Source organism: Monomorium pharaonis, chromosome 8 (genome assembly GCF_013373865.1).
Source record: "Monomorium pharaonis isolate MP-MQ-018 chromosome 8, ASM1337386v2, whole genome shotgun sequence".
Classification (NCBI taxonomy): Eukaryota; Metazoa; Arthropoda; class Insecta; order Hymenoptera; family Formicidae; genus Monomorium; species Monomorium pharaonis.
In genome coordinates this window covers 22,619,716-22,644,379 of record NC_050474.1, presented here as the reverse complement: position 1 = coordinate 22,644,379, position 24,664 = coordinate 22,619,716, and the positions used below count along the sequence as shown (strand labels likewise).

Genomic DNA, 24,664 nt, shown 5'->3' with positions numbered 1-24,664 from the left:
GTTCATTTAGAATCAAAAAGAAATCGTGTCCTTCTTTGATTAATAGATAAAAGAGTAAAATGAAGAGAGAGAGAGAGAGAGAGAGAGAGAGAGAGAGAGAGAGAGAGAGAGAGAGAGAGAGAGAGAGAAAGAGAGAGAGAGTATGCAGAAACCACAGAACGGTTAGTATATTCTGCGCGCTCTCTCTCTTTCTCTCTCTCTCTCTCTTGTCGCACGCGATGTCCAATTAAAGCTTTCGAGCCGGTGGCTCCAATTAAGACTCTATTAAATATACACCCGGCGCGTGTGTATCGTCGTCAAAGCGAAATTCAAATGGAGTTGGTAGTCCTGCTTCCTCCGATTCGCGCTCGTGTATTTGCCCAGAACAAACGACCCCGCCGTAATAAAGTTGACACTAATTAACCGTGCGAGGTCTCTTATCGCGCATTATGGAACGCACTTACCGCACCGTCTTTTCTCTGTCGCGATCGTTCTACGTGTTTTTCCTCGCCAATTTTATTTCGTGGGTTAGGCAATGATTCACCTTTGCCATCGCCTTGAGGATAAAAAAATCGTATGACTTTGATTAAACTGTAAACTCATTCAAAATGATTTTAGCTAATAATCTCGAGTAGGAAACGCGGAGCTTTTTTTTCTGTAAATTTCAAGCACAGCGCTGGGAACAAAGATCGTAGTTGGAAATTTAGTTAAGATAGTACAAAATGGCCTCAGGTGACGCTTGCAAATTTCAAGAGCGCCGAGGAGCGTCAGGCGACGATTCAAATCTTTAAAGTAATTTTGGCTTAAGGCTAGTTTAATCATTTATGCAGATAAGGGATAAGGGACACTCATGGAATTAATCGCGCATGCATTATCGGCATAACCGTATTACGCCACCAAAGTCCCGCTCGCTCCGCAGTCCATGGTTACGCATATATAATTTAATGTCACCCCGCTGATTGCTTCGAAATTCGGGTCACGACGCGATACCCGTCGCGTGCAATTTGCGCCCGGAGGCGCACGTATGCGCGTCGCCGTCGCGATATTGCTAGAGATAATAACGACGATTTATATACCGGAGAGCCACTCGAGCTAGCCGGAGCTGCGACCGAAAGTCATTTGCAGCCACCGAATTTTAATGCGTAAAGTCTCCCGCAAAATTTGCTTATCTATATGAAAAGGCCGCGTGACTCGCACTATTATCTTCTCTTTACGAATAAAAGCGAAACTTTCCTGCGCTTATTAAGCTTTGATCCAATTAATATTCCCACCACGATCTTCGTATTCCGAAGATTTCTATATTAATAATTTTTTTATAAAATCTATCAGATATTGAAAGTTCAAGCGTAAAAAATAATATTTGCGGCATGTGGAACGCTCCAAATTGTCAGTTCGATAATCGTTTTTTTCGTCCACCACTATACTTGCACTATACTTGCATATTTTAACGCATATTTGCAGTAAAATCACCATTCCATTAACAATTTATGGCTGTGAAAAATGTCATCCCGCTGGAAATTTGTACAGCCGGGCGTCGACAAAGCCGGTACATTGCGCGCGTTACGTCACAGATAAATTATTTTACTAAAAAGTCGACGTCAGAGCGATAATTCATCGGCGAGTGTTTCGGATTCCTTTCGGGCGAGGATTCTAGTGGATTTTCCCGTGTAAAAGCGAACGAATAATTTTAATCGTTGGTTCACGGGGCCGAGCGAAATAATACCACTCGTTACCTGCTCGATTAAATTATTATCTTTTCGCCGCAATTGGTTAGCCGCGGGACAGCGCTGTCTTTGCATTAAATTGCGCCCGGATGGGCGATGACCCGATAATTCATTTCTAGACGTATATTACGCGAAAGAGCGGGAACGAGTAACTTGCCCTGGACACAAAAAGAGAAACTTAATTATGACTTCGACCCCGCGGCGCCATTGTACCGGCGCACGAAACGGGAGGCGTTACGCTGAAAAAACCGATATAATTTAACGTGCAGGGCTCAAAACTTGTTTCGTTAATGCGAACTACTTTATCCGCGATAATTCTGGAAAAGAGAGATCCGCGTCCCGCTGTCCATAACAGAATTGAGCGGAAAAATTATCGGAGTATGTTACACGCAGTCGGCGGTTACAGATTAGCGAAATCGGCTGAGTGAACGGGCGATCGGAATAAACGCGATGCCCCGGTGTGTCCACGGCCGAGGAAAATAAAATACAGAGACAAAGTAAATCACAGTTAAATGGAGATGTAGAAAACGCCAGTCTCCTACCCTCGCGTGTAAAGCAGAGTAACGTACCGAATTTAACAAGCGTTTCCAGAATTACATCCTTTATTTCTATTCGCGCGCAAGTCCGCGCGCTGTGTTGTTTGCGAAAATAATTGCCGCCGTTTATGGAGTTTGCTCGCGCGTATACTTTCGCTCTTCAGCGTCGCGCGCGGCGTTGTATTTCGAGCATTTCTGCCTCTTGCTGTTTGCATTGAATTATGTCGGCTTTACGACGACGTCGTCGCACGTACACGCGTGTGTAATACGCAAAGGTAAATACGAGAAGAAAAGGCAGAACACGTAAAGCTCGCGAAAGCTCTCTCTCTCTCTCTCACTCTCTCTGTCTCTCTCTCTCTCTATCTATCTCTTTCGCCGTCAAATCCTCCGCCGTGATCTTGCCAATGCGCTTAAATGAGCGACAGACACGCGGCAGGGAACGTCAAACACAACGTTGATATTTTCCCTTAAATCGGAATAAATCGCGTTCCATGTGATCAAAGGCTCCTTTCCACGCTTTTTAATGTAAAGTATGGTGCATTCATAATTGAATATCTGATCAAACTTTTTACAAACAGATAAAGACGCCATAAGCAGTGTATGAAAAACGGAAATTTTAACTCCGTGCAAAAATTCGAGATTTCCCTTACAGTTTAATAAGAGAACTTTATTGCAGTGTGATGGCGGCACGTTGTCGTGCGGGATTCCGTATAACCGCGCTGCTGGAAACTACCGCCTCGGTATACCAACGCGAAGATCTACCAAAGATATCGGGGGAGTAAATGGTTGGCGGTAGCTCGATAAGGGTACGGAGCTGTGACGGCTGCATTGTTTCTTGCCGACGTTGCTGCACACAGCGCGCGCGGCTGCATCGCCGGCTCTGCCTACGGGTTGCACTTAGCGTTTTCGCCGTGTTTCTTCCGCCATCCCCGCCAATAAAGCGATCTCCGCTGGGTACGGCTCTTCTCCCTCTCGCCCTCGTCGCTTTATCCCTCCTGCTTTCTCGTCGACCTCGCCGCCATTGACCGGCGAGAAGCCGCGGAGGTCCAATAAAAGCCCATCCCCCAAGTTGTTCCGCGGATTTTCGCAAGTTTGGAGGTGACTCGGGGGAATGGAGGACGCGGGAAGCTGAGGGGAGGATAAATTTTCAAATGCGTTTTCGCATAGAGAAACGAGAGGAGTGAGAAAAGGAAGAGGGAAAGGAGGAAGAGGAGGACGATGCAAAGACTGCGCTCTCGATTCATCGCGTTTCGAGAGCAACATCGACAGAATTTAATATCGAGCAACGAAAGTTTAATTAGCCGGAAGTTAGGAAGTCGCGAGTCGGTGGAATTCGCATCGACAGACGGACGGACAAGAAGACAGACGGACGCCGAAGCGAAGCGGTATCCCATCCACGCTGTGTTTGTAAAACGCGGCGATAGCGAATTGTAAAAAGGGAAAGGGGCGGGGTAGAGCGTTTAAGAAATGTCCTTACTATAGAATGTAATGAAGATTTCTCTGAATAGCGTTTAACTCAGTTGGATTATATGCGAGCTTAAGAAGAAAAATTTAATTAAAACTCTTCAGAAAGACGTTTTTCAGCCATTTGAAAGCCAGATAAGTTTGCAAAAGGATGATGCGCGCAACATTGCCTACTTTTATCACTACAAAATGTTGCTATGTATTTTTAACTTGCATTTTCTAAGCTATTTTCAAACAAAATTTTCATAAAGATTTCGATCAAATTAAATCCAACTAAATTAAATAATTATTTATTCGTGTACTTAATTATTATTCAAATTTAAATTTATTGCTTAAGAAAACTAATTCAAAATTTGCTACGTACGCTAAAATAGATTATACAATACTTAAATAATAACAAGAATACAGGAATATGCAAACAAAAATTTACAATTTGATGACAGAGTTTAAAGCCATACGAGAATTATCGATACTTCAGTTTGGAGTATAGTTTTAATACTAATTGCCAAATGCATTCAACTGAGATTAATTGCATGTTTGAGTTTTGTCAAAACGACAAGTTATTTACAGAATTCATCGTAAAAAATTGCAAAAATGTCAAATTTTGCATCTAAACGAATTAGATTCCAAACGATAAACAAAATTGTTTCACTATACAAATGTTAAATTTATTGTATAAAATCCATAGGTGCCTCTGTACGTGTGTGTCTTGTTTGTGTTATTATAACATATGTTTTATGCAAACCACTTTTGATTGCCTAGAATTGCGCGACAGCTAACACGTGAAAATATATAATGCACAAATATCTTAATTAAAATATTTTTAATAAAACCATATTTTTCATGAGAGAGAGAGAGAGAGAGAGAGAGAGAGAGAGAGAGAGAGAGAGAGAGAGAGAGAGAGAGAGAGAAAGAGACACACAAATTATATTTTAGATTATTTTACTCTTGGTTACATATTATTTAATGCACGTATGTTTTTTATTGCGTTATCGCAGGACTTGATAAATTCTTCTGTTTTTCTCTCAAATCAAGCTCGAATCCCAACATTGTTCATCACAGAACTTATGCTCCAGAAGCTCGTCGTCTGTTCACGACGCGCTTACTTGGCTCGCGAAATTTTTCCGAATATTCCGCACGGAACCGGGTCGTAAATAAAAGAGAACCGCACAAGTTTCGCGTACCCGACGGCGGACTGTTCGGGACCGCAATGTGAATTGCACACGGGATTTTGGCTGGTGTCTCCTAGCTCCAAGTTGGAGGAAAGCGTCGATTCGGCGTCGTGGCGCACAGCGTACTAAGTTCTCTCTCGTGTTCTTTCTCTTTCTCTCTCTCTCTCTCTCTCTCTCTCTCTCTCTCTCTCTATCGATGCAAAAAGACGCCCTTGAGAGAACGAGATCGCCTTGCCGACCGAAGGCGACAAAGATGCTAAACTCACCGGGAACTATTCGGCCGTCGAACTAATTTAACGCTCGGTTTAACGCCCGACCTGTCCTCGACTTGTACCACTGCGATGTGAATCGTGGCCATAAAGGAGCCGTCGACTATCTCGATATGACTCTCGCTTTATCTTGCCGGCGAACTTTCGGCGAAGATCTAGCTCTGACATTATCGTCGATAGTTAGATACCTTCCGTTGCACTTCCTCGATTACGAGATCGCACGCCTCGTCTGCTTAATGAGAATTCACCGTAAATTTAACTTTCAGTGTTCTTCGTAAGTCTGACAGTCCTCGCGATGCGTTTTCAGGATGGAAAAAAGTTTGGTACGGTTTTTTGGAAGCTTTTGGTCTTGGAAAGCCGAACTGGGAGCATTGGAAAAATTCCAGCGATCTTAATTAATGTATGTCTGGGTGCCAAGTGGTGTCTTTTTTAACATGAGATTTTCGTGAATCGTGTTAAATTAGATGTTACGTATTCTTTCCGGTTGGCGGTGTGTCAAATTATCTTGTTAACTGAAAATTAAACATTAATTTAACGGGAAAATTCTCTTCATGTATAATATATCGAGGTCTTGCCACTAAAGAGAGGGAGAAATTAAATTAAACCTCACATTTCCGAAAAAAATCTGTAAAATAAATTTTAAATAAACTTATAAATTCACGCAATTAAGTTTCTTGTGAGAGACACGGACAGACATGCTTATAAAATTCTTTTGCGTGCGAAAATTCTTCGACAAAGAAGAGTAAATATTTCCGTGCGTTGGTTCACTTTGGCAAAAAAGCTACGCGACGGAAAGTACTAAGCATTGTAAAGTATCGGATGTTGGCGAAGACTGGATATTAAATTTCACCCATCCGTTTGACAAACAATCGTCTCGCAAACATTCTCAGATGTGTCCTCGTGGGCTAATTTTCCTTCGCGATAGAGAAACGTCAGCTCTTAAAAGCAAGGTAAGCTTAAAAATTGAGAGAGGAGAGATATCGATCACGTCGCATTGATCGACGGCGTATTACAGACGACGCTTACCGCGTGGTCTTAAAAATTTTAGTTCTAAATGGTCTGCGATTCTCGTGCACAGCTGCCTCCCAGCCTTTTTTAATGGATATCGCCGCGCTTCCCCTAAAAGGCTGCGCTTCTCTAAAATGCAACGGCAAAGTGTTATAACTCCGACGTGTCGCTAGCACAAAAAGTAACGGAGGGGAAAAGAGAAACGGCGAGAGGTCGCGCGAAAAATACGGAGGCGGATAATGGCGGTGTAGGTGATAACAAAAAGAAGTGGGAGGACACTGAACCGCGAAAACAAGACTCACTGACTCGACAAAGCTAAGACGCTAAGGCTCTTTCGTCGCAGCCAAGTCGATTTGCCATCAATTTTTCATCGACAGCTTTTATACGTCCACGGAAAATTTATTTCCTAAAAGATGTAGAAAGTATGATTTGTTCTTGATTGTTCAATCTTTCTATATTACACAATATATATAGGTATCCCTCTATTTATAAAAAGGTTATTACATTTCAAAACTTTAGAAATCAAATATCAATTTAAATTAATATATTTTATAAATAAAACACTATTTTAAAAGCAAAATTATTTTACTACTAAAAAACAGTATTATAGATCTTCACTTAAAAATAACAAAACAAAATTGTTTTTTTGTCAAATTGTATTTTTAAAAACATGACTCTTAATAATGCTTGCTAATAATAAAATTAATATTTATTAGCTTGAATAGTAATTTAATTTTAATAAGTGATTTAAAAAACGATATCAACGATATTAAATACAACTTTTATTATAAAATATTTTGTGTTATAAAATTGATATTCAATCTACTTCGTAAGTTAACGAGTTACGCTTTATACTCTACTAGTTCATTTTTAGTTAAAATAACAGTAATAACCGGAAGTCCAAAAATTCTCAAATTAAGGTTGTCATAAATAAAAAAATAGATTACCTTACTGGATAATCAACTTATCTCTCTGGTTATCTTAACTTGAGAATTTTCGGATTCACGACACGCTAATGAATTAAAAATAAACCTAATATTTATCTCTCTGTTGTAATAACTGTTATCCGATCAATTTCGCTTCTCAATCAGCGACATGTAATTTGTCGTATTTTATAAAATCACAATGAGCTAATTGGACCATTTAATGTACTTCAACTCTAAGTATGCTTAGCGAAAGAGAATTAGCAATACTTTGCGCATTTCCGGAATTTTCTACAACTCGTGTCCGTGATACCTCTCAACTTCATGAACGCACAAAGAGTTAATTTAACAGCGAGTGATGTCGATAGGAAGCGAACAATATGCTCGTCCGACGTTCTCTTTGCCATCTTATCGGCTTTAGCACGTGCGCCTGAAATAGACAAGACGGCACTCTCATCATTAGCTTCCCATTGTTCCCGTAGTTCTCATCTGCGTTCGACCTATTTTATGTCTTATCAGTCAGTATCTCCACGGGGCGCTGGATGAGGTGAAACTATCGAGTTCTCGTGACGAGATCGTTATAGCACCGATCGAAATTACCGAGTTTCCCGTGACAAGATCGTCAGACACCTTTTGTGCCGTTTCACCCCGGTTTCTATAAACGCAGTATACCGCAGACTTTGCGCTTCAGACTTCGGCTGAATAAAGAAGATAAGTGATAACGTGAGTCACTCTTATCGTATAAATTAATCAAAATATTGTTAAAACAGATTCCTTTCTCGTGTTATTTCTAATAGCAAGATACAAACGATGATTTGAGTAATCCTCTCAGCTTGCGAGAAATAGCAAAGACGAATAAAATAATAAACAAATCATTAAATATTAAAATATTTATTAAATAGGAGCGATTCACGATAAAATTTTTAGATAAATTGAGAGAGCAAAGAGATTTTTGCATTAAAATAGATATTTTCATGAAAGGAATATCTAATAAATTCAGAGAAATTAGGCGATTTCCCCGAATCTGTCCATGTGCGACATCGCATAGGTGCAGCCTTGTCCCTCCAAATACCAAGCGTATTTTCGACGACGTCGGTGCATTTGGCTCAAACGGGTCGGCAGAAATATCGTCGGCGGACATTTCGGCCATTAGCATTTCGGACACTCATGATTTATTCATGAAGAAAGCGCCACGTGCGACCGGAGGCCGAAGAGAAGGCCGAACTACCGGAGGTCGGCGGCGCGCGGGAAATGTGCAACAATGCATCACGATTCGCTCTGTGCGGAGGGACAAGCGTGAGAGAGAAAGAGAAAACCGTTATGCAAACGTGTTTAGTTAAGTAGATGCATAAAATGCGCGGGGGATATCCCGCGACTGGGCATCCCTGAGAAACGCTACGGATGAACGGCCGCTCACGTACAGAGTGGATCACAATTATGCCGCCAGAACGTTTTGCTCTGACCACGTGAAATGTAACGGGCATAAGGGATTAGTGAAATGTAAGAGATCGCTGAGAAAATGTTTATGCATGTTTGGGTTGCGCCGCGAAAGACGCGCGTTTATATCTTTTTGAGTATTTTCGAGAGAAAAATATTCAATTTGAAATATTACGATTAATACGCAGAAAAATATTGCAAAATATTAAATTTTATGAATGAAAAAACTATTATATACTGTATATAGATAGAAAAAAAGCTCGTGCAAAAATGAATAGCAGCTAGATCGTGTTGCTGGGTGAAAGTAAAAGAAAGATTCATTGAGGTCAATATTGAAATTTTTTTTAACCCTTTGAGAACGAATATGCCGGTTTGGATTTTTATTTTTTTAACTGTTTGCTCGAATTTCATGAAACTTGGCCTATGGCCAGAATAATTTAATGGCGCTATTCGAATGTATCAAAAATAAAAAAAATGTAAATAATAGATTCAATATGATGGAATTGAAAAAAGATCTAATTCAGCAAATTTAAGAATCTGGAAAACCTTTAAAGAACAAGATTTCTCATAAATTACTTTGTTAAAAAGCTCATTCTCAAAGAGTTAATCGGCACCACTTCTCAAAGTATTCCTGAAAATTGCTATTATTATATCTTTTGACGCGTTAATTACTGCACAATTAATAATCTCATTATTCAAATAGCCTTTTACGTGCTTATCATTAATTCCGAATCTTCCTTTTCTCAACTTGACGGCAATCTCGAAGCTCGTTTGGTATCGAGAGAAGATGCCCGGACTTCCACTCGAAGAGATCCGGGCTGACGGACTTACGGACGTCCTACGAGGACTTACCGGTAACTACGAGCCTGGCGTACGAGGAACTTTCCACGGTGTCACCGGTGACGTGGTGTACAGTGCGGCACCGGTAGGTCGAGTGAGCATCGGCGGGAGTCACCGAGAAGATAAGCAGCTCTCCGGTGGGCAGCATGTGGTGCTTCTCGCCTGCAGGCAGAAACAGCAACGATATCAGTGATATCGCTCGAAAGAACGCAGAACGTTTTACAACATTCGTCGGTAATTTCGATTTCAAAAAATTTCTCTTCGTGAAAAAAACGTGAAATGAAAGTACAATATAAAACAAGAATTAAATAATTAATTGCATTTTATATGATTTTATACAAGATCTGTAATTAAATGGATGAAACAGAATTACCGCAAAATATTCTACTGTAAATTAAAACGCTATTATTTTGTATAATTGGATTAAAATATTGTATTAAATTAATTTTATATTAGTACGTGCATATTTTATTTTAAAATGAAACAGGCATTCGCAGATTCAGAAACGGTAAGGAAAAAATTATTTTCAAATTCATCTCAATCTACTCTCGTATTAAAGTGCGACGTAAACTCTCAATGCAACGAAACACTCAGTGTGACGCATTTTTCATTGACTCGACGAGGCTCTTTTTCATTCTCTCTCCTGTATTCGCGCCTGTCGTCTTCGTTGGACTTCCATTAATATGGAAATTTCCTTAATGGAAAAGTGCGCAGGCAAATTTCGCACGCGGAAGCGGCCGGTTATAAAAATTGCGTCGCGAGAAACAATAGTAGCCACGGAGAAAATAATTCACGCGACTACATCTCCTGTAATAAAGGGGTAGCCTCCGTTTAAGCGTCCCTGTGTGTAAAACGAACGATCAGCAGCAGGGCCACGCTCGACGCGCTGGAACGCAAAAAGAAGAAGTATCAGCGCGGGTGAGAATCGATACTCGTAAAAATTCGAGCGTAACCGCTGGAGCGGCGGAAGCGTGCCCGCTAGAACACTCGGTGGCTTAAAAACGGTGCATGTGCCTGCTAAAAAAAAAAAAGATTAACGCCTCTCGAGTGAATTCCACTGACGATCCTCGTTGCACGCGCTCCGCTCGTGCCTTCCATCGTATCCCCCAGGATGAAGCTTCGAAAAAATTATTTAAAGAGATTTTAAATAGGCACTCTAATTTCTCTCTCTATTAAGTGCGTATAACAGCATTAAATTTTCTATTGAAATTATAAAAAAACTCGATTACGAGTTTCCATTTATTAATAATTTTATTTGCATTCAATATCAATAATTTTAACGCAGAGATTGTAAGTCGTTCGTGTTTTTTTTTTCAAAACAGTGAAAGAAATAGAATAATCTCTTGTATTACTGCATTAATGAATATTTCAAGAATAAATAAATAATTAAAACATCGCGTACACAAAATAAATGCACGCAAAATGAAATATATTGTTTCTCCCGCTTCCTTTCTATCTACATCTCTTAATGCAGTTGTCCGTCATATTTAATAAATAAATAGCACATGTTTGTAAAATATGAATACATATTGGCAAAATATAAACGTAGTCAATAGCTTGTTTATATCAATAATTTGAAAAACATGTATAAAAGTAAACACAAAAGTTTATCATACATTCACGGAATAAAATTATTCTCGTTTTAGACATAAAATTTACGTATAAAAACAATATATTAGAAATATAGAATAACCATTTTCTTAATGTTATACCGTTAAACCATTAATTAATCGCATACAAAGTGCTTTATATTCGCAATGCAATTTATATTTTATAACACAATTTCATAGAGAATACTAAAAAAAATTTTTATTTAAAAAAATTATGATTATAAAAAATGTTTGTTATCGAACTCTGCAAAAGCATCGCACATAGCATACAAACACAATAATGATCGGCCAATCGCACGTAATTAACATGTGCTAAATTAATCGCAATTAATATAGCGAAATTTCATTAATTGTTTGCAATACGCATTACAAATAATTGAAGAAATTATGTGATGCAGCAAGAAGAGATAAACAGGTAGATAGAGACAGAAAAAGACAGACAGAGAAAGACAGAGAGAGAGAGAGAGAGAGAGAGAGAGAGAGAGAGAGAGAGAGAGAGAGAGAGAGAGAGAGATCATAATGAATTAATTTTCTGTTAGATAGTTGGACAATCGATAAAACACGTCGGAGTTGAATTCAGGTGCACCGACGTTGAATGCTCGACATTGAATGAATGTTAATCAAACCCAGTGGGAATTTAATGGGCCTATATCGTGAAAGGCCGATTCTCCAAAAGCTCTTCGGCACGAAGAGTTTTCAGTTATCTTTCTCGAAATGACGATCGTATCAACGGTAATACTTCACTTCCTCGTTTCCCGCGCACTCGATATCTCGCATTATGAGAATTAATCAAAGCGGGTAACATGGAGAACACTTCGTTATTGGAAAATTTTAATTTCCTCGGTAAACAATGCGCGGAATGTAGAGATTTCCGATGCACATTTTGCTTGCATAATATTTTTTGCGATAAATAAAATTTATATTACACTGTTCTTCAGTTGTTTCATTTACTATCGTAAATAAAGTCGTTCTAGAGATATGAGCGATTTATCCTCTTCATTAAAATTCACGCGGGATACACTGTGATGCGGATTATCAACAACCTATACAAGAACGTTACACAGTTTCCATTAATGCAAGAATAATCTTGTGTTAACAAGATTTCTGCGTTAACCATTGTTGCACCTCTAAAACTTTATTTCTCGAAACACTTTAGATTTTTACGTCAAATAATACCGGAAATATTTTTCAATTAAAATTTCTTACGCAAAAAGGAAGACTCTATTTCTTCTTCTTTGAAAAATGCCTCAGTGATTCGATGCAGGTTTCGTATCTGCGACTTTTATGTGTCGTGCTCGTTTAAGGCATCCAAGCGATCCGCGAATGTGCTAGCATCCTTTTGCATCACTATTCAGAAATCCCACGGACGGAAATACGGTAAATGAGAGCCACGTCCAATCATTCTCTTTTCCCTCGGGCCGGAAACTCACTGCGGTCGCGATTACTCGCATTTTTTCCACCGCCGCGCCCGGTGAGACAGGTGTATGTGTATATCACAGCGAGACGCGACGGTGTTTTCCGCGTCCGTAAGCATGTCGGCGGTGTGTACGCGTGACTCCGTGGAAAAATGCGTCGCGTGAAAATATCTCACAGTCTCTGCCCTTCGCGCCGGTTTTCCCCTTTCCCTCCCCCACGTCCCTTCGTCTCATCGCCAGCATATCTACGACGTTCAAACGAGAGTGCATTTTCTGCCGATGCGTCCGCATCTGCGCCGCGCCGGCAATGTCAATATTTCGTTGTTGGCGCCGCGAGCACCCTCGCGTGCACGTTTATAACGGGGTAAATTGCGCGGAATTCCAGCCGTTGAAATGCGTCGGATGGAGGAGAGGGGACGGGGTGGCTGGCAAGGGAGGTGCGAGCAGGAATGCACGTAAGTCTGGTTACCTTAAGATCGGCTCGTGCGGTGCAATGGCGGTGCATACCGTCGGCGCCCGCCGGCTGCATACGACGATGAATGCCGGCCGTATTGCCACCGCGCGAGAGAGAAAGGGGTAAGAGAAATGGATGGGTACGACGACCATGGTAAAGGAAAGGAGCGACAGGGAGTGGTGAGGGGGAGAGCAATGAATCGATCGTAATAAAAATAACTCGAGCGCGAGGGATTCTTCGGCGTTTTGTCCGCTCATTGTGCGCCGCCCCGGAATGATTATGCACGGCGATCATGTCGTCGGGCACGAGAAATAGTTGGCATGCCTAAGCGGGGTTCAAAGTACGGGTGATATGGGTTGAAATTGATTTCGAGCTTGTTGATAATCAGCTGTAGCAAGTGATTAAATATGTGATTAATTCGTGTTAATGCTTCTATCTATATATAATTTCTGACAATTTTTTACTTTGGCAGAATTTAATAATGTAAAATTAATTTGTGTGCTTCGTTTTTCGATAAAACATTTGTTAAAATTCAGTTTTAATTAATATTATTTTATACATTAAAATATATGAGAAGTTAATTATTGTAATTAGAGCTTGTAATTATGTTTTATTTTCTCGGAGATTTATAAAAAAACAATAATTAACGTTAAAGTATTTTTATACATTTGTATATTTTATGGGCTATACAAAATTTATATAATCCACAACCAATATTAATTAAGCTAACATTAAAGGAATTTATTGGTACTTAAAGACAAAAGGGGAAGAGGAAGTCTGCTATGGCAAACTGAAATCCCTGTTGTTCCTGAGGGAGACTTTAATACAGCTACGAGAGATTCATGCGCGAGCACAATTTTGCATTAATAAAGATAATGGTTCATGCTTGTAAGTTCGCGAATCAGAACATATTGTTACGGATTCTCAATGAAAAGCCGGCGGTGGCCAGGTCTCTACTTGGTTGACGGAATAATCTATTTAATATCGTGAGATGGAATCATGTGAATATTTTTGAAATAATACGATCAAATGATTGCCAATATGCTGGCACATAATAAATCTAAGGATTAAGACCAAAATAAGCAAAAGTATTGCTGACTTATTTAATCGATATGAAGGAGAATATAAGATTTCTCTCGACGGCGATTCTAAAAAAAGAAATGTGTAACGGAGCTACGGCTTCACTGTGTAACTAAAAAATACATGCCACAAGCAAGATTGTTTGTGCTATGAAATGCTGCTATGACCTACGAATATATATATAAAATTTGTCATCGAATAAATTTGCAGTTTAGACCCACATCCAGTCGTATATACATATTACCATTCTTTATTTTCGATATATTTTATGCACATCAATAAGATATTGTTTATTTTAGATATAAAATTAATTATAATATTAAAATATAATATTTATGAGACAAATATATAAATATCTAATTATGTATTATATTTCTATAATATTATATATATATATATATATATATATATATATATATACAATTTTGTCAAAGTTCGAAAAAAATGATAGAAATATGAAACGCATTATCTGCAATCATGTGTGGCATTTAAACATCCTCTGATTTTGAATCAACATGTATGTAATAGTGACGTTATGAGTTTATTTGATATATCAGAGTGATATCTGTCGAGGGTTAATCGGCTTAAATGCAAATTTAATTCAACAAACATATCAAAACTTATGCCCATTTGCTCTAATATCTGATAGGATAATGTCGGTTAATGGCTACTGTATCTTCTGCTACAGTATAACATAATGCTCCTGGATTCTGTATAAATAATAAATAGCATTATAAACTCTCAAATTTTATCGTCGAAACTTTCTCCCACGCGTTCGTCTACATCATTATTTTAACGTAAAAACTTTGTCCTTTAATTATTATTCCTATTTTGTAATTTTAAACATTTCTTAAATTTGTTTAAGAAAAAGTATCGATTAAAAGAGAATGAAAAAACCAAAATCGGCGAAAGCAAAAGAGAGAACGCAGTGTAAGGCGGGTGCTAAAATTTCCTTCGTGATGGCGACGTCGGTCTCAACGTGGATGATTTATGTATACGCCGATTATTACCGAAATATATCTCGCGCGCTGGATTTATTCCGACCGCGAGTGGATTCTCTCTGGAGTGTCGTGTACGAAACACGGATCCGCGGATTTTTAAGGAAAGTTCGTTCCGCTCCCACGTGCGTCGTTCGTCACTCGCGGGTAACTGCGGTAAATCGACCTCGAGTCTGCGAGAATTGCGTTACTCCAGCAATCTTTGTCAATAAACGGCTTCGCATTCACCACGTTATAAGACCAAATGTATAATTGAAAATAAAAAAACATTAAGCATTTAGTTTATATTTCCGCGTACAAACCTTTTAATAAGAAAACGCTAGTTTGTTTGCAAAAATAAGTCGCAGAATTGGATTTAAGGAGTCATTAAGAGTGCAGAAATGGCGATTAAAGAAAATTATGTTACACCATTTATTTGTACGGATGTTAAAATAGTTTTCATCATGCTCGCTTATCCGGTGCAGGCACAATTCTTTCACGACTTCACGGAATGCCGGTAAGTGCGCTATTTTGCCTTCCGCGACTTATTGCAACTTCGCTTAAGTTTGTCAAGACAAAGTACGCAAACTTTCGTTTTACGGGGGTTAAAACAAGGACGCTGTCAAATTGCGTTTCGCCGGATTAATTTTTCAAGCGTACGGCGGTAGCGATAAAGTTTTCAAATGGCGATAACTTCCCGAATGTTATTACGATTAACAACGCAAAGAAATACACTGCCGAATGCTAATATCGTGTACATGAAATTGCATTAGAAAAACACCTTGGAGAATACGAGTGCGATTTCCGATCCGGCTTGTGTCCGGAAGTACAAGCAAATCAAATTATTGACGTTGTATCCCGCTCGACATAAATTTTATATTAAAAACTTATAAACTAAATTTAATAAACTGTGCGGAATTTATAGCTTGTTCCGCTTAAATATCCCAGTCCTAAAAAAAGTAAACGTTAACTTTAGAATTCTTGCGCTTTTACTTGATGAAAAATCCAAGATGATTACTTTTGCTTTACTTGAAAGGGGATTTCAGGACGCGACGAAAGAGTAGTGAGCGAAAGCACGGCTGTTCTCACTATACGTATTATTCAGCTACCTTTTGCAAGCTTATCCCTGTACAAAAAGAGGCATCATCATCCCTGCCGCTTACATATGAAAAATTTAGACGCTTATCAATAATACTCGTGTTGAATATTCTTTCGTGCAATGAGATAGTATAATATCCTGCTAAAAAAGAATAATAATTCAATAAATAAGACAAAATAATTAACTGATACATCCTATTATAAATGTACATACGCAATGACTCATTTCAATCGTTTAAAAAAATGCACATTTTGTAATTAGCAAAAAATAATTTAACAAAAAAGAATTTTACTTTAAGGATAGTTAAACAAAAAAATAATTAGTTTAATTTTAATAATATTCAGATAAATAAATACGTTCTTTCGCTAAACAGATAAAATATATCCTGATAAAAATATCTAAATTGTTATCAGTACAAAGTAATTGCAGGACAAACAAATACGATGAACGAAAAGAGATATAAATAAGAGTAAAGAGGAAAACGAAAGCTGCTTAAGATAGATGGTTGTATAGGAAAAGAAGTACACCGTAATGCAAAGCGGAAAGTCCGTGGAGGCAAATACTTTTGGCAAATTTTCACTTCTATTAAACATTCAGAGCTCTAAAATAAATGAATAATAATTAAATACTTATATAAATATTTTTTACTACGAAATTCCCGTATAATGAATTAATATTACTACTCTATGAACTATATTATTTATTTTAAAATAATTCTGCTGTGAAATGTCATAGCAGACTATTACAATTGTATTAATATTTATCATAGCAAATGTAATACAATTAAAACTCTTCAAAAAAATACAATCTATTGTTTATTAAATATGTACTTTGTCCTTTCCAAATTTTGCAAAATGTTATAATGGATGTGTATATATTAAACGGCAAACTACAAAAAAATAAAAAATGTCCCGCCTGAGGTAAAACGAGAAAAGATAATAATGGTGTCATAACATGGACGCTGCAATGCAGCACGGTTCGAGGTTTCCGTCGACGATAGTCACCGTTACCGTGATAAAAGAATTTGCATTATACTTGAACTTTCCGGATCGATAATTACGATATAAATTACACGTTACAAAATCTACTAATATTGAAATTGCATAATCGTAAAATGCAAAACGACAGTGTAAACCCAATTGTAAGATGCAATTTACTGTAAATGGAATTTATCATCCTATAAAGTGAAAAAATTGAAATCACCACAATTTAGTCTCTATTTTCGCATTTTCGTTAAATCCGTTATTATTTGATAATATTATGACAATACAATTACTTAATGTTCTAGCAAACATTCCTGCGACAATTCGCGTTGCAATATCCGTACCAATAATTATTACAGCGAAATATGTAAAGGCGGAGTTTCCGCTCCCGTTTGGCCTTTCTCGCATACTACTACTGAATGCGCATTTGCGAAGTGGTCGCAGACAAATGAGCGAGACGTCGGAGCGGCTGCTGCGGCGAGGATAGTTCGACGTTTCCATAGACAAGCAGCCCGAGCTAATTTGCATTGCGGTGGAACGTTTCGTGTTGGAGTTGGCTGCATCCGGGTAGTCATCCACCGGCACTTCATGTCGACTCCCGAAACGTCGATACACCCGGTATGCGTCGCTCGCGGCGTACGCGAAACTAATAACCGAGCAGAGTGTTTCGTGAGAATGATCTGCTGCTCGGTTACACACTTCTCGTACGACTCTGCTCTGCGTAATGAACAAATACTTTACGCGAGCGCGGTATATCAACAAGATTTTTAGCCTACGTACACATCCATCATAATATTTTTTTGGCTCTGGAGCTAAGTGTAAACTTTCTACCACAGATAAAAAGATATCTCTATCGTATATCTTCCGCATTTGAAAAGTTTGGGAAGTTCCTAAGTCGGAGAGCTTAAAACGCGTGGTCGCGATAACGCCAAGTTTAACACAGTCTCAAATTAATTATTAGAGAAGAGTTGTTGAATGTGCATCGGTCATCTTTAAATCGTACCTGTCGTCAATATTTTTTATTTTTTTTTTATACTTTTAGTTTATTATAATTTCCACGTTAAAACGATTTATGCCTAAAAAATATTGATCGCAAAACTATAATTATCCACAGAATTATTCTTGAAAAAGTCGACAAATAATCCGTTGATTTGATCACAGAATCCGCAGTGAAAATTTCTTACGTTTACCCCGGGGCAGCTTGCATTGGTACAAAGTATTTCGCGGAAAGACGGCGAACACCTTATTCCCTCGTGGAGAGTAAATCTAAAGCGAGTGCAGACGCGAGCGACTGTTTCCGAAGACGATTAAACTTCATAAGCGGACCGTTCCTTACGTCTGTCGGGCAGGCGACAAATCCTCGGATTAAATCAAACGCGATTCGCGTCTCGCGCAGTCCGGAGAGAGGAAAATCCAATCTGGAAAGCGGGAAAGGCGAGGTTCTAAAGGCGCGCGTGGAGGTACCTGCCTCTAAATGGAAAACGAATCACTCGGAAAACTTTCGGTACGCGGGGCGTCGAACGGGTCGGGCGTATACCGGTGCGAGAAAGTTCGCCGTTTATTCGCCGGGCTGTAATTTATCGCGGGGGTGGAAGGGGTACGCGTCGGTGAATTCGAGGCAAATTTTTCAACGAAAGCGGGAAAGAAGGGTGAAAAGATGAAGAGACTTTTGCGTTTATGCCACGCACGTGGCAACCTAAAAAGCCGCGTACTAGCGATCGAAACACGACGACAATGAGTCACGTTTCGTCGTCGTCGTCGTCGTCGTCGTCTTCGTCCTCCTCCTCCTCCTCGTCCTTCTCCGACAAGTCGGCACGAGATCTCGCGCGATAGCAGGGACACAATGCCTCCATTATGACGCGAGAAAACGAATTTAGAAAAGTTTCTACTATACATCAGGTGCTTGACTTCTCGGTGGCCTCGGGGACGAAATTGCAAAAGCGGTTGAGTTCGTTCTACGAAAATTCGTTCATTTTACACAATAAACTTACGGGATATCGTTTGCGAGAAAAATAATGCAACCCGGAAATCATGATCGCAAATAAAAATAAACTGATAGCTAGAATTGTTTTTAGCTATCAGAAATAGCTAAAACCCACAAAGTTGTTTATTTTAGATCTACGATTCTTTTTTTAAAACGTTTTATGATAAGAACCGAAAGATCTATCTTTAATAATTTCATTATCGAAACAAGATATTTCCAATTATTGAAAATTACACTTTGCAATGATAATTTTTATTTACACGTTTTATACTATTTATGCTATTTATCTCACGCTGTCGCTGTCCAATTACCTTCGCCATTTCAATAGCAGCACGATAATTCAATCAGCCTAAGGCTTTTCGGATTAAAAGTTTATGAGCAAACAAACTACGGAGCTTCAATTCCAAGAAATATCGTTTACGTGTGCGGTGTGCAGCAGACGCGAAACTATCGAGAAATATTAGGTAAGATAAGTGGCATAAAAAAAATATCTCTAAAAAAGAGACGCAACATGCACTTTTATCGCCGTCCTTTGCTGCTCTCTGTACAATATGTTACGTATACCTATCTGCGATACCTGTTTCATAATGTGCAATTTATTCATTCGTGATTCGCGTAGAATAGCGAAAATATTCGTCATAATGTGTGTGTGTGTGTGTGTGTGTGTGTGTGTGTGTGTGTGTAAATCGCACTCTTGGATTCTAATTAACTTGAGTAATAATTGGACTGACGTAACGCTTGGCAATCTGCATTTTGCGTTCGGTACACGTGATCCATGCGAATAAAGAGAAAATATTTGTTATTTGAATTTCTATCTAGCGTATTGTTTTAGACGATTGATGGTTAGACTAAATGGATTGCTTTTAACAAAGAAAAGATTTTAAAGTGACATTAAAATCTCCCATGAGGACACGAAAAGACACTTCCGTTAAAGTATCTGAAATTTAACAGGATATAGATCTGAAAATAGTTTAGTTAAATCGTTAAAATAATTACGTGACTAGGTTGATTATTAAAATGTCGAAACTTTCTAGAGCACTACTCATCATGCTTGAACACGTCCTTTATAATTATTTTTTAAGTATTCTAATAGATATTTTCAGATCTGTACGTCGCTAATTTTTTAGATACTTCAGCAAAATCGTTCTTTCCATGTAAAAATTATTAGTTCGTTCAAAAAAGATACATTAAAATTAAAAAAAGATGCACAAGGATAAAAATCATTTCTAGAAACCCAAGATAACGCTGCGACATGATCAATGAATTAGAAAATGTCAGAAAGCAACGGAAGGAAATCGAGTTTCAGCTTCGGTTTTTTGCTAAAAGTACGACAACCCATCGTTACATCCGAGAAATGCGTGTAACCGAATTGACATGATATTTCGTTCTCATGTAAGTCGGGTGACCAGTCGTAATTACACTCACCGCTCTCCGCGGACGGGTAAATGTTGAAGGCCGAGTCCTTCAGCCAGGACGTGACCGCTACGTACTCCTTGACGAAGGCCGGTATCTCGCACCTGAGTACCCCCGTGTTGCCCGCCAGGACGTAAGCGTCTCGCACTTGTACCTCGTACTTCTGGCGTACCACTAAAAAAGAAAAGTTATGGCCGCTTGAGCGTGAAATAAATGCCGGAAGGAAAGGAAAATGGCAGGAGGGAGCAAAAGATGGACCGTCATATCGCTGTACGCGACAAAGGCTCGCGGGACAATGAAAAAATATAGAGAAGAAAGAGAGAAATAGAAAGAAAAGGAGCAGGAGGGGAAAGGTTATATCGCCATGAAACGGGACGTCGTATTCGCGAGAATAATACTGCCGGAAAAATGGAAAAGAACGGTCCCGGTAGAGAGATTCTCCTCCTCCTCCTCCTTCTCCTCCTCCTCTTCTATTCGATGTGCAACAACTTCGCAGCGTTTCGTTCCGTTCAGGATTCGTTTCAATCCCGACAATTTCGGTGATACAACCGGGCAACCACGTACTTTGGTGACAAGTCGCGAGTCTTGATCTTGGCGCAAGGTTGTTAGCTATAAGCGAGCGTGAGTTTAGTGCCATCCATTTACGACGGCGGCGACGGCAGATGGGAGGAAAAGCGAGTGGAAAAGAGGAGGGCCCCCGCTCGCGATAAATGTAGTTGGCTTGGCTCTGCCCGAGCGCACGATCATTCTTGCCACCCTCCGGCGCCCGGAGTCGTGGGTTTAAAACGTCATTCCGGAGAACGGTCGATTACGTTTAGCGGAGGCGGGAACCTCGGGAAGGGGACGGGTACGATCTGATAATGCCAAAGACTGTTGATTTTCCGCCGGCGTGTATACCTCGTGAGGCATTCGAAACGCGCAAAATTGATCGTCCAACTTTCAACTTCGCAACGAATTACTACTCCACCGTCTCAAGAGATTGACGTTAAATACATCTCAGAAGTAAGCGTTCAATGAGATTTCAGATAACGAATTTTTACGGCGAAACGCGCCGATCAATTGTTGTCATGCTTGAAAATTGTGGAAATTTCGATCGACATAGAAAGAATTTAAACCGTACGTGATATTTCAACGACAGTTTCAACCAGATTCAATATTTCGAGTGACTACACTGTGAAAAGTACGTAAAATTACATAAATAATGTATTAAACTTATACAATTTATAGTGGAAATGTATGAAATTGTGTACTTTTACAAAAATTAATAATTTACTCTTACAAATTGTTTAATTACTTAAAGAATAATTTTATTTGTAAGTTGCAAACTTTACTTTTACCAATGTGTAAATATACACCTTCAATAAATTTCCAAATTATCTACTAATAATAATTATAATTATTTGTAAGACAAATAATTTTTTCTTACAGTGTAAATACGAATATAAGCCACAATTATAATACATGTTAATTTAATGCATTAGATCTTATTATTATTAAAAATTAAATCTTCAATCCACAGAAGTAGAATCTCATTCTCAAATCCGAACAATCTGAGATTCAGAAATGTCTCGCGGTAGGTGGAAGCGTCGCAGGAAAAAAACATCCAACAAATCTTGGCACATCTTGAAGCGCGAACAACTCTCGCGGTCGTGTATTATTTAGTACTGAAACAAATCTAGAATTTTCAAATTGCGGCATGTTTATGGCGCGTGAAACTTTCGTACTTCCGAGAAGTTATATGTCCGCAACTTTTCAGGGAACTCGCGTGTAATTTTAACACGTCAAGGGCCCCAATGGATCCCATTATTTTCATCACGTTATTTGGCGCAGACTGTGTTTTCACGGCTACTAAAGCGGCGACCAAATATAATTACATGATTGTTTAAATATTTATTTTACCTTGTCTGTGGACTATTTTAATTTTATATCAACAAATTTAAAGTTAAAACATTATTAAAGAATTTAAACAGAGAATTAAAATTAAGTAAAAATTATCTTAATAATCCATTAAAATTACTATTAGATTTGTATCTATAGTTAAATCTTTAGATATTTTAGCAAAGCCATTCTTTCCATGTAAAGTTGGCGATTTTTGACTCGAGCAAAAATTCAAGGTCGCACGTGAAGCTCGTAAAGTTGCATGTCACGCCACCGGTCGTGTCTGCTTCGTCTTTTTTCCGCCGTCGTACATACGACGGAGCGAGCTTTAAGGGATGGTGAAGGTTCAATCGGCCGGAAGAGAGCGAGAGACCGAGGGGTACGGCGAGACAGAATCGAGGGAGCCGGCGAGAAATAAAGGAGGTGCTTTCTCTCTTACCGGCCTTCACCGTGATTTCACGGCCGAGCACCTTGCCGACGCTATTCGACGCCTGGCACCGATAGACGGCCGAGTGTACGTCGTGCCGGTAGCTCTCCGCACCGAACGGCAGGAAGTACATGGAGCCATTGACCAGCATCTCACGGATGTTCGGTATCGGCAGGACCGGCGAGCCGTCGCCCATCAGCCAGTCGATCCTCGGCGAGGGACTGCCGTGGGCCGAGCAGTGGATCATCGCCCCGGTGTCGTTCGAGAACTCCACGCTCGAGCGCGGCTCCGAGACCAGCACCGGCCCTTGGCTGTCCAGCACCACTCCTCGTCCTGGAACAAGAAAAGCGAAACGGTCAGAGAAAAAATCCGATTCTATGTATACAGACAAAACGTAAATAAATAAAGATTTCCTGACGCTCCTCCTAATTTTATAGTTTTAATCCTACCCAAAATGTGAAATAATTTCTCTGAGCTATATCGAGATATAAAAAATTTCGAGTTGCAAAGATTAGAAAGGCGATGTATTTTAAAGTAAGGAAAATATGTGAAACTGATGCAAAATGTTTGTCACATTTGCCAGATAAAGTTGACACTAAAATTTCTGTAGAACTGAAATAAAATTGTATTTCGGTATATTCTTCTTTCCACTCAGAGAACAATTTTTCAATCTCTTTTCAAAGAACTTCAGTTTTCTGGCTTTATTTAATACAAATGGATTTTAACAAAAGTAGAAAAGAACAAACATTTCGCAACAACCTAATACAAATAAAAGAAGTATTCATTTTTAAATTCGAGCAAACTTTATTTCTTCCAAACTTTAATTTGGCACATAAAGACTAGGGTATGTTTAGTGCATTGAACTTTTCAAGTTTGCTGTCTACTTCCAGTCGCGAAATCTTACTTTCGCGGAGGAATGTGCATCTAAATCGTTTCCTCTCGCCATGGAAATAATCCCGCATAGTTTTCGGAACAGTGGCAGGCGCATCGTGGCGCGCAGCGGGGGAAACAATTTCCCATAAATCTCTGCCAATTTTTACGCTGAGAAGACGAGAAATGTTCTGCCACGAAGTCGAGATACGATGGTTTATGCAACATTCAGGACGTATTCAGAGTAAGGAGTTTAGACTGTAAAATACGCAAAAGGCACACGCGATACGCGGCGTAGAAAATGCGATGCGTGGCATACGGCCATTACGATACGGAAATGTACCGATGCCACAATTTTAAAAAGCGTACGCTCAAGGAAACCATCCATCCGAGATACAGCAATAATGTCGATTCGGTCGTTCTCCGTCTGCATCGAATATCGAGTTATGCACATTTGATATCTGTGCCCATCCTCGATACAAGAAATATTACGACACGAAGAATACCACAAATGATTGTCTGGGAAAGTTATTTAATTTCTATTTTTAGACGCAAACATCGAACTTTGCTTAAAACGATACTAAAAGGTTGATTCAAAGCAATAAAAATAATTTTCTGAATAATCTATTTAAAAGATTAATTAATTTAAATTAATATAAATTTTAGAATCTGAAAATATCAATGAAACGAATTTCGTTGGAAAATCATTCAGTGTATCGACAAGTAGGAAATGAGATTGCGGCTCAATTATAAAGGACGTCGGTTCTCTCGGGAGAAGAGATGATGTCAGCACGATAAAAAAAAAAGAAAAAAGACGAAATTATCCGATTTTCATATTATGTTAAAAGGCACAGGATTGCAGGGTCGTCGAATTCCGGACGAAAAGACTTCTCTCTCAGGTATCGAAAATAAAAATGCCGTGGAAGAGGGATCTAACGGATTGATCGCTCCAGTTACGGCTACGGATTCGGGCAAGCCGTCTTTTCATCGGCAATAAAACGTATATCGCGCTCGACGGTGCGCACACCGCGTGTCCTCTTTCACTCCTTCACTTCCAGCTTCGGTTTCCTGCACCGTCGAACGAGAGTATCCGGTTGGAAGATAACATAACGAGGTCCATAA

General features: G+C 39.2%; 1 protein-coding gene across 3 annotated transcripts in view; it reads right to left on the bottom strand.

Annotated features, from left to right (window-relative positions):
• LOC105839353 (Down syndrome cell adhesion molecule-like protein Dscam2) overlaps positions 1–24,664 on the bottom strand; it is a 146,516-nt gene that overhangs the window by 50,436 nt on the left and 71,416 nt on the right. For all 3 annotated transcript variants that reach the window (XM_036291265.1, XM_036291266.1, XM_012685613.3), the window contains exons 3-5: positions 22,685–23,005; positions 20,380–20,541; positions 9,365–9,514 (exon numbers count right to left, since the gene is read on the bottom strand). In XM_036291265.1, coding sequence (XP_036147158.1) covers positions 9,365–9,514; positions 20,380–20,541; positions 22,685–23,005 — 633 coding nt within the window. The remainder of the gene's footprint in view (positions 1–9,364; positions 9,515–20,379; positions 20,542–22,684; positions 23,006–24,664) is intronic.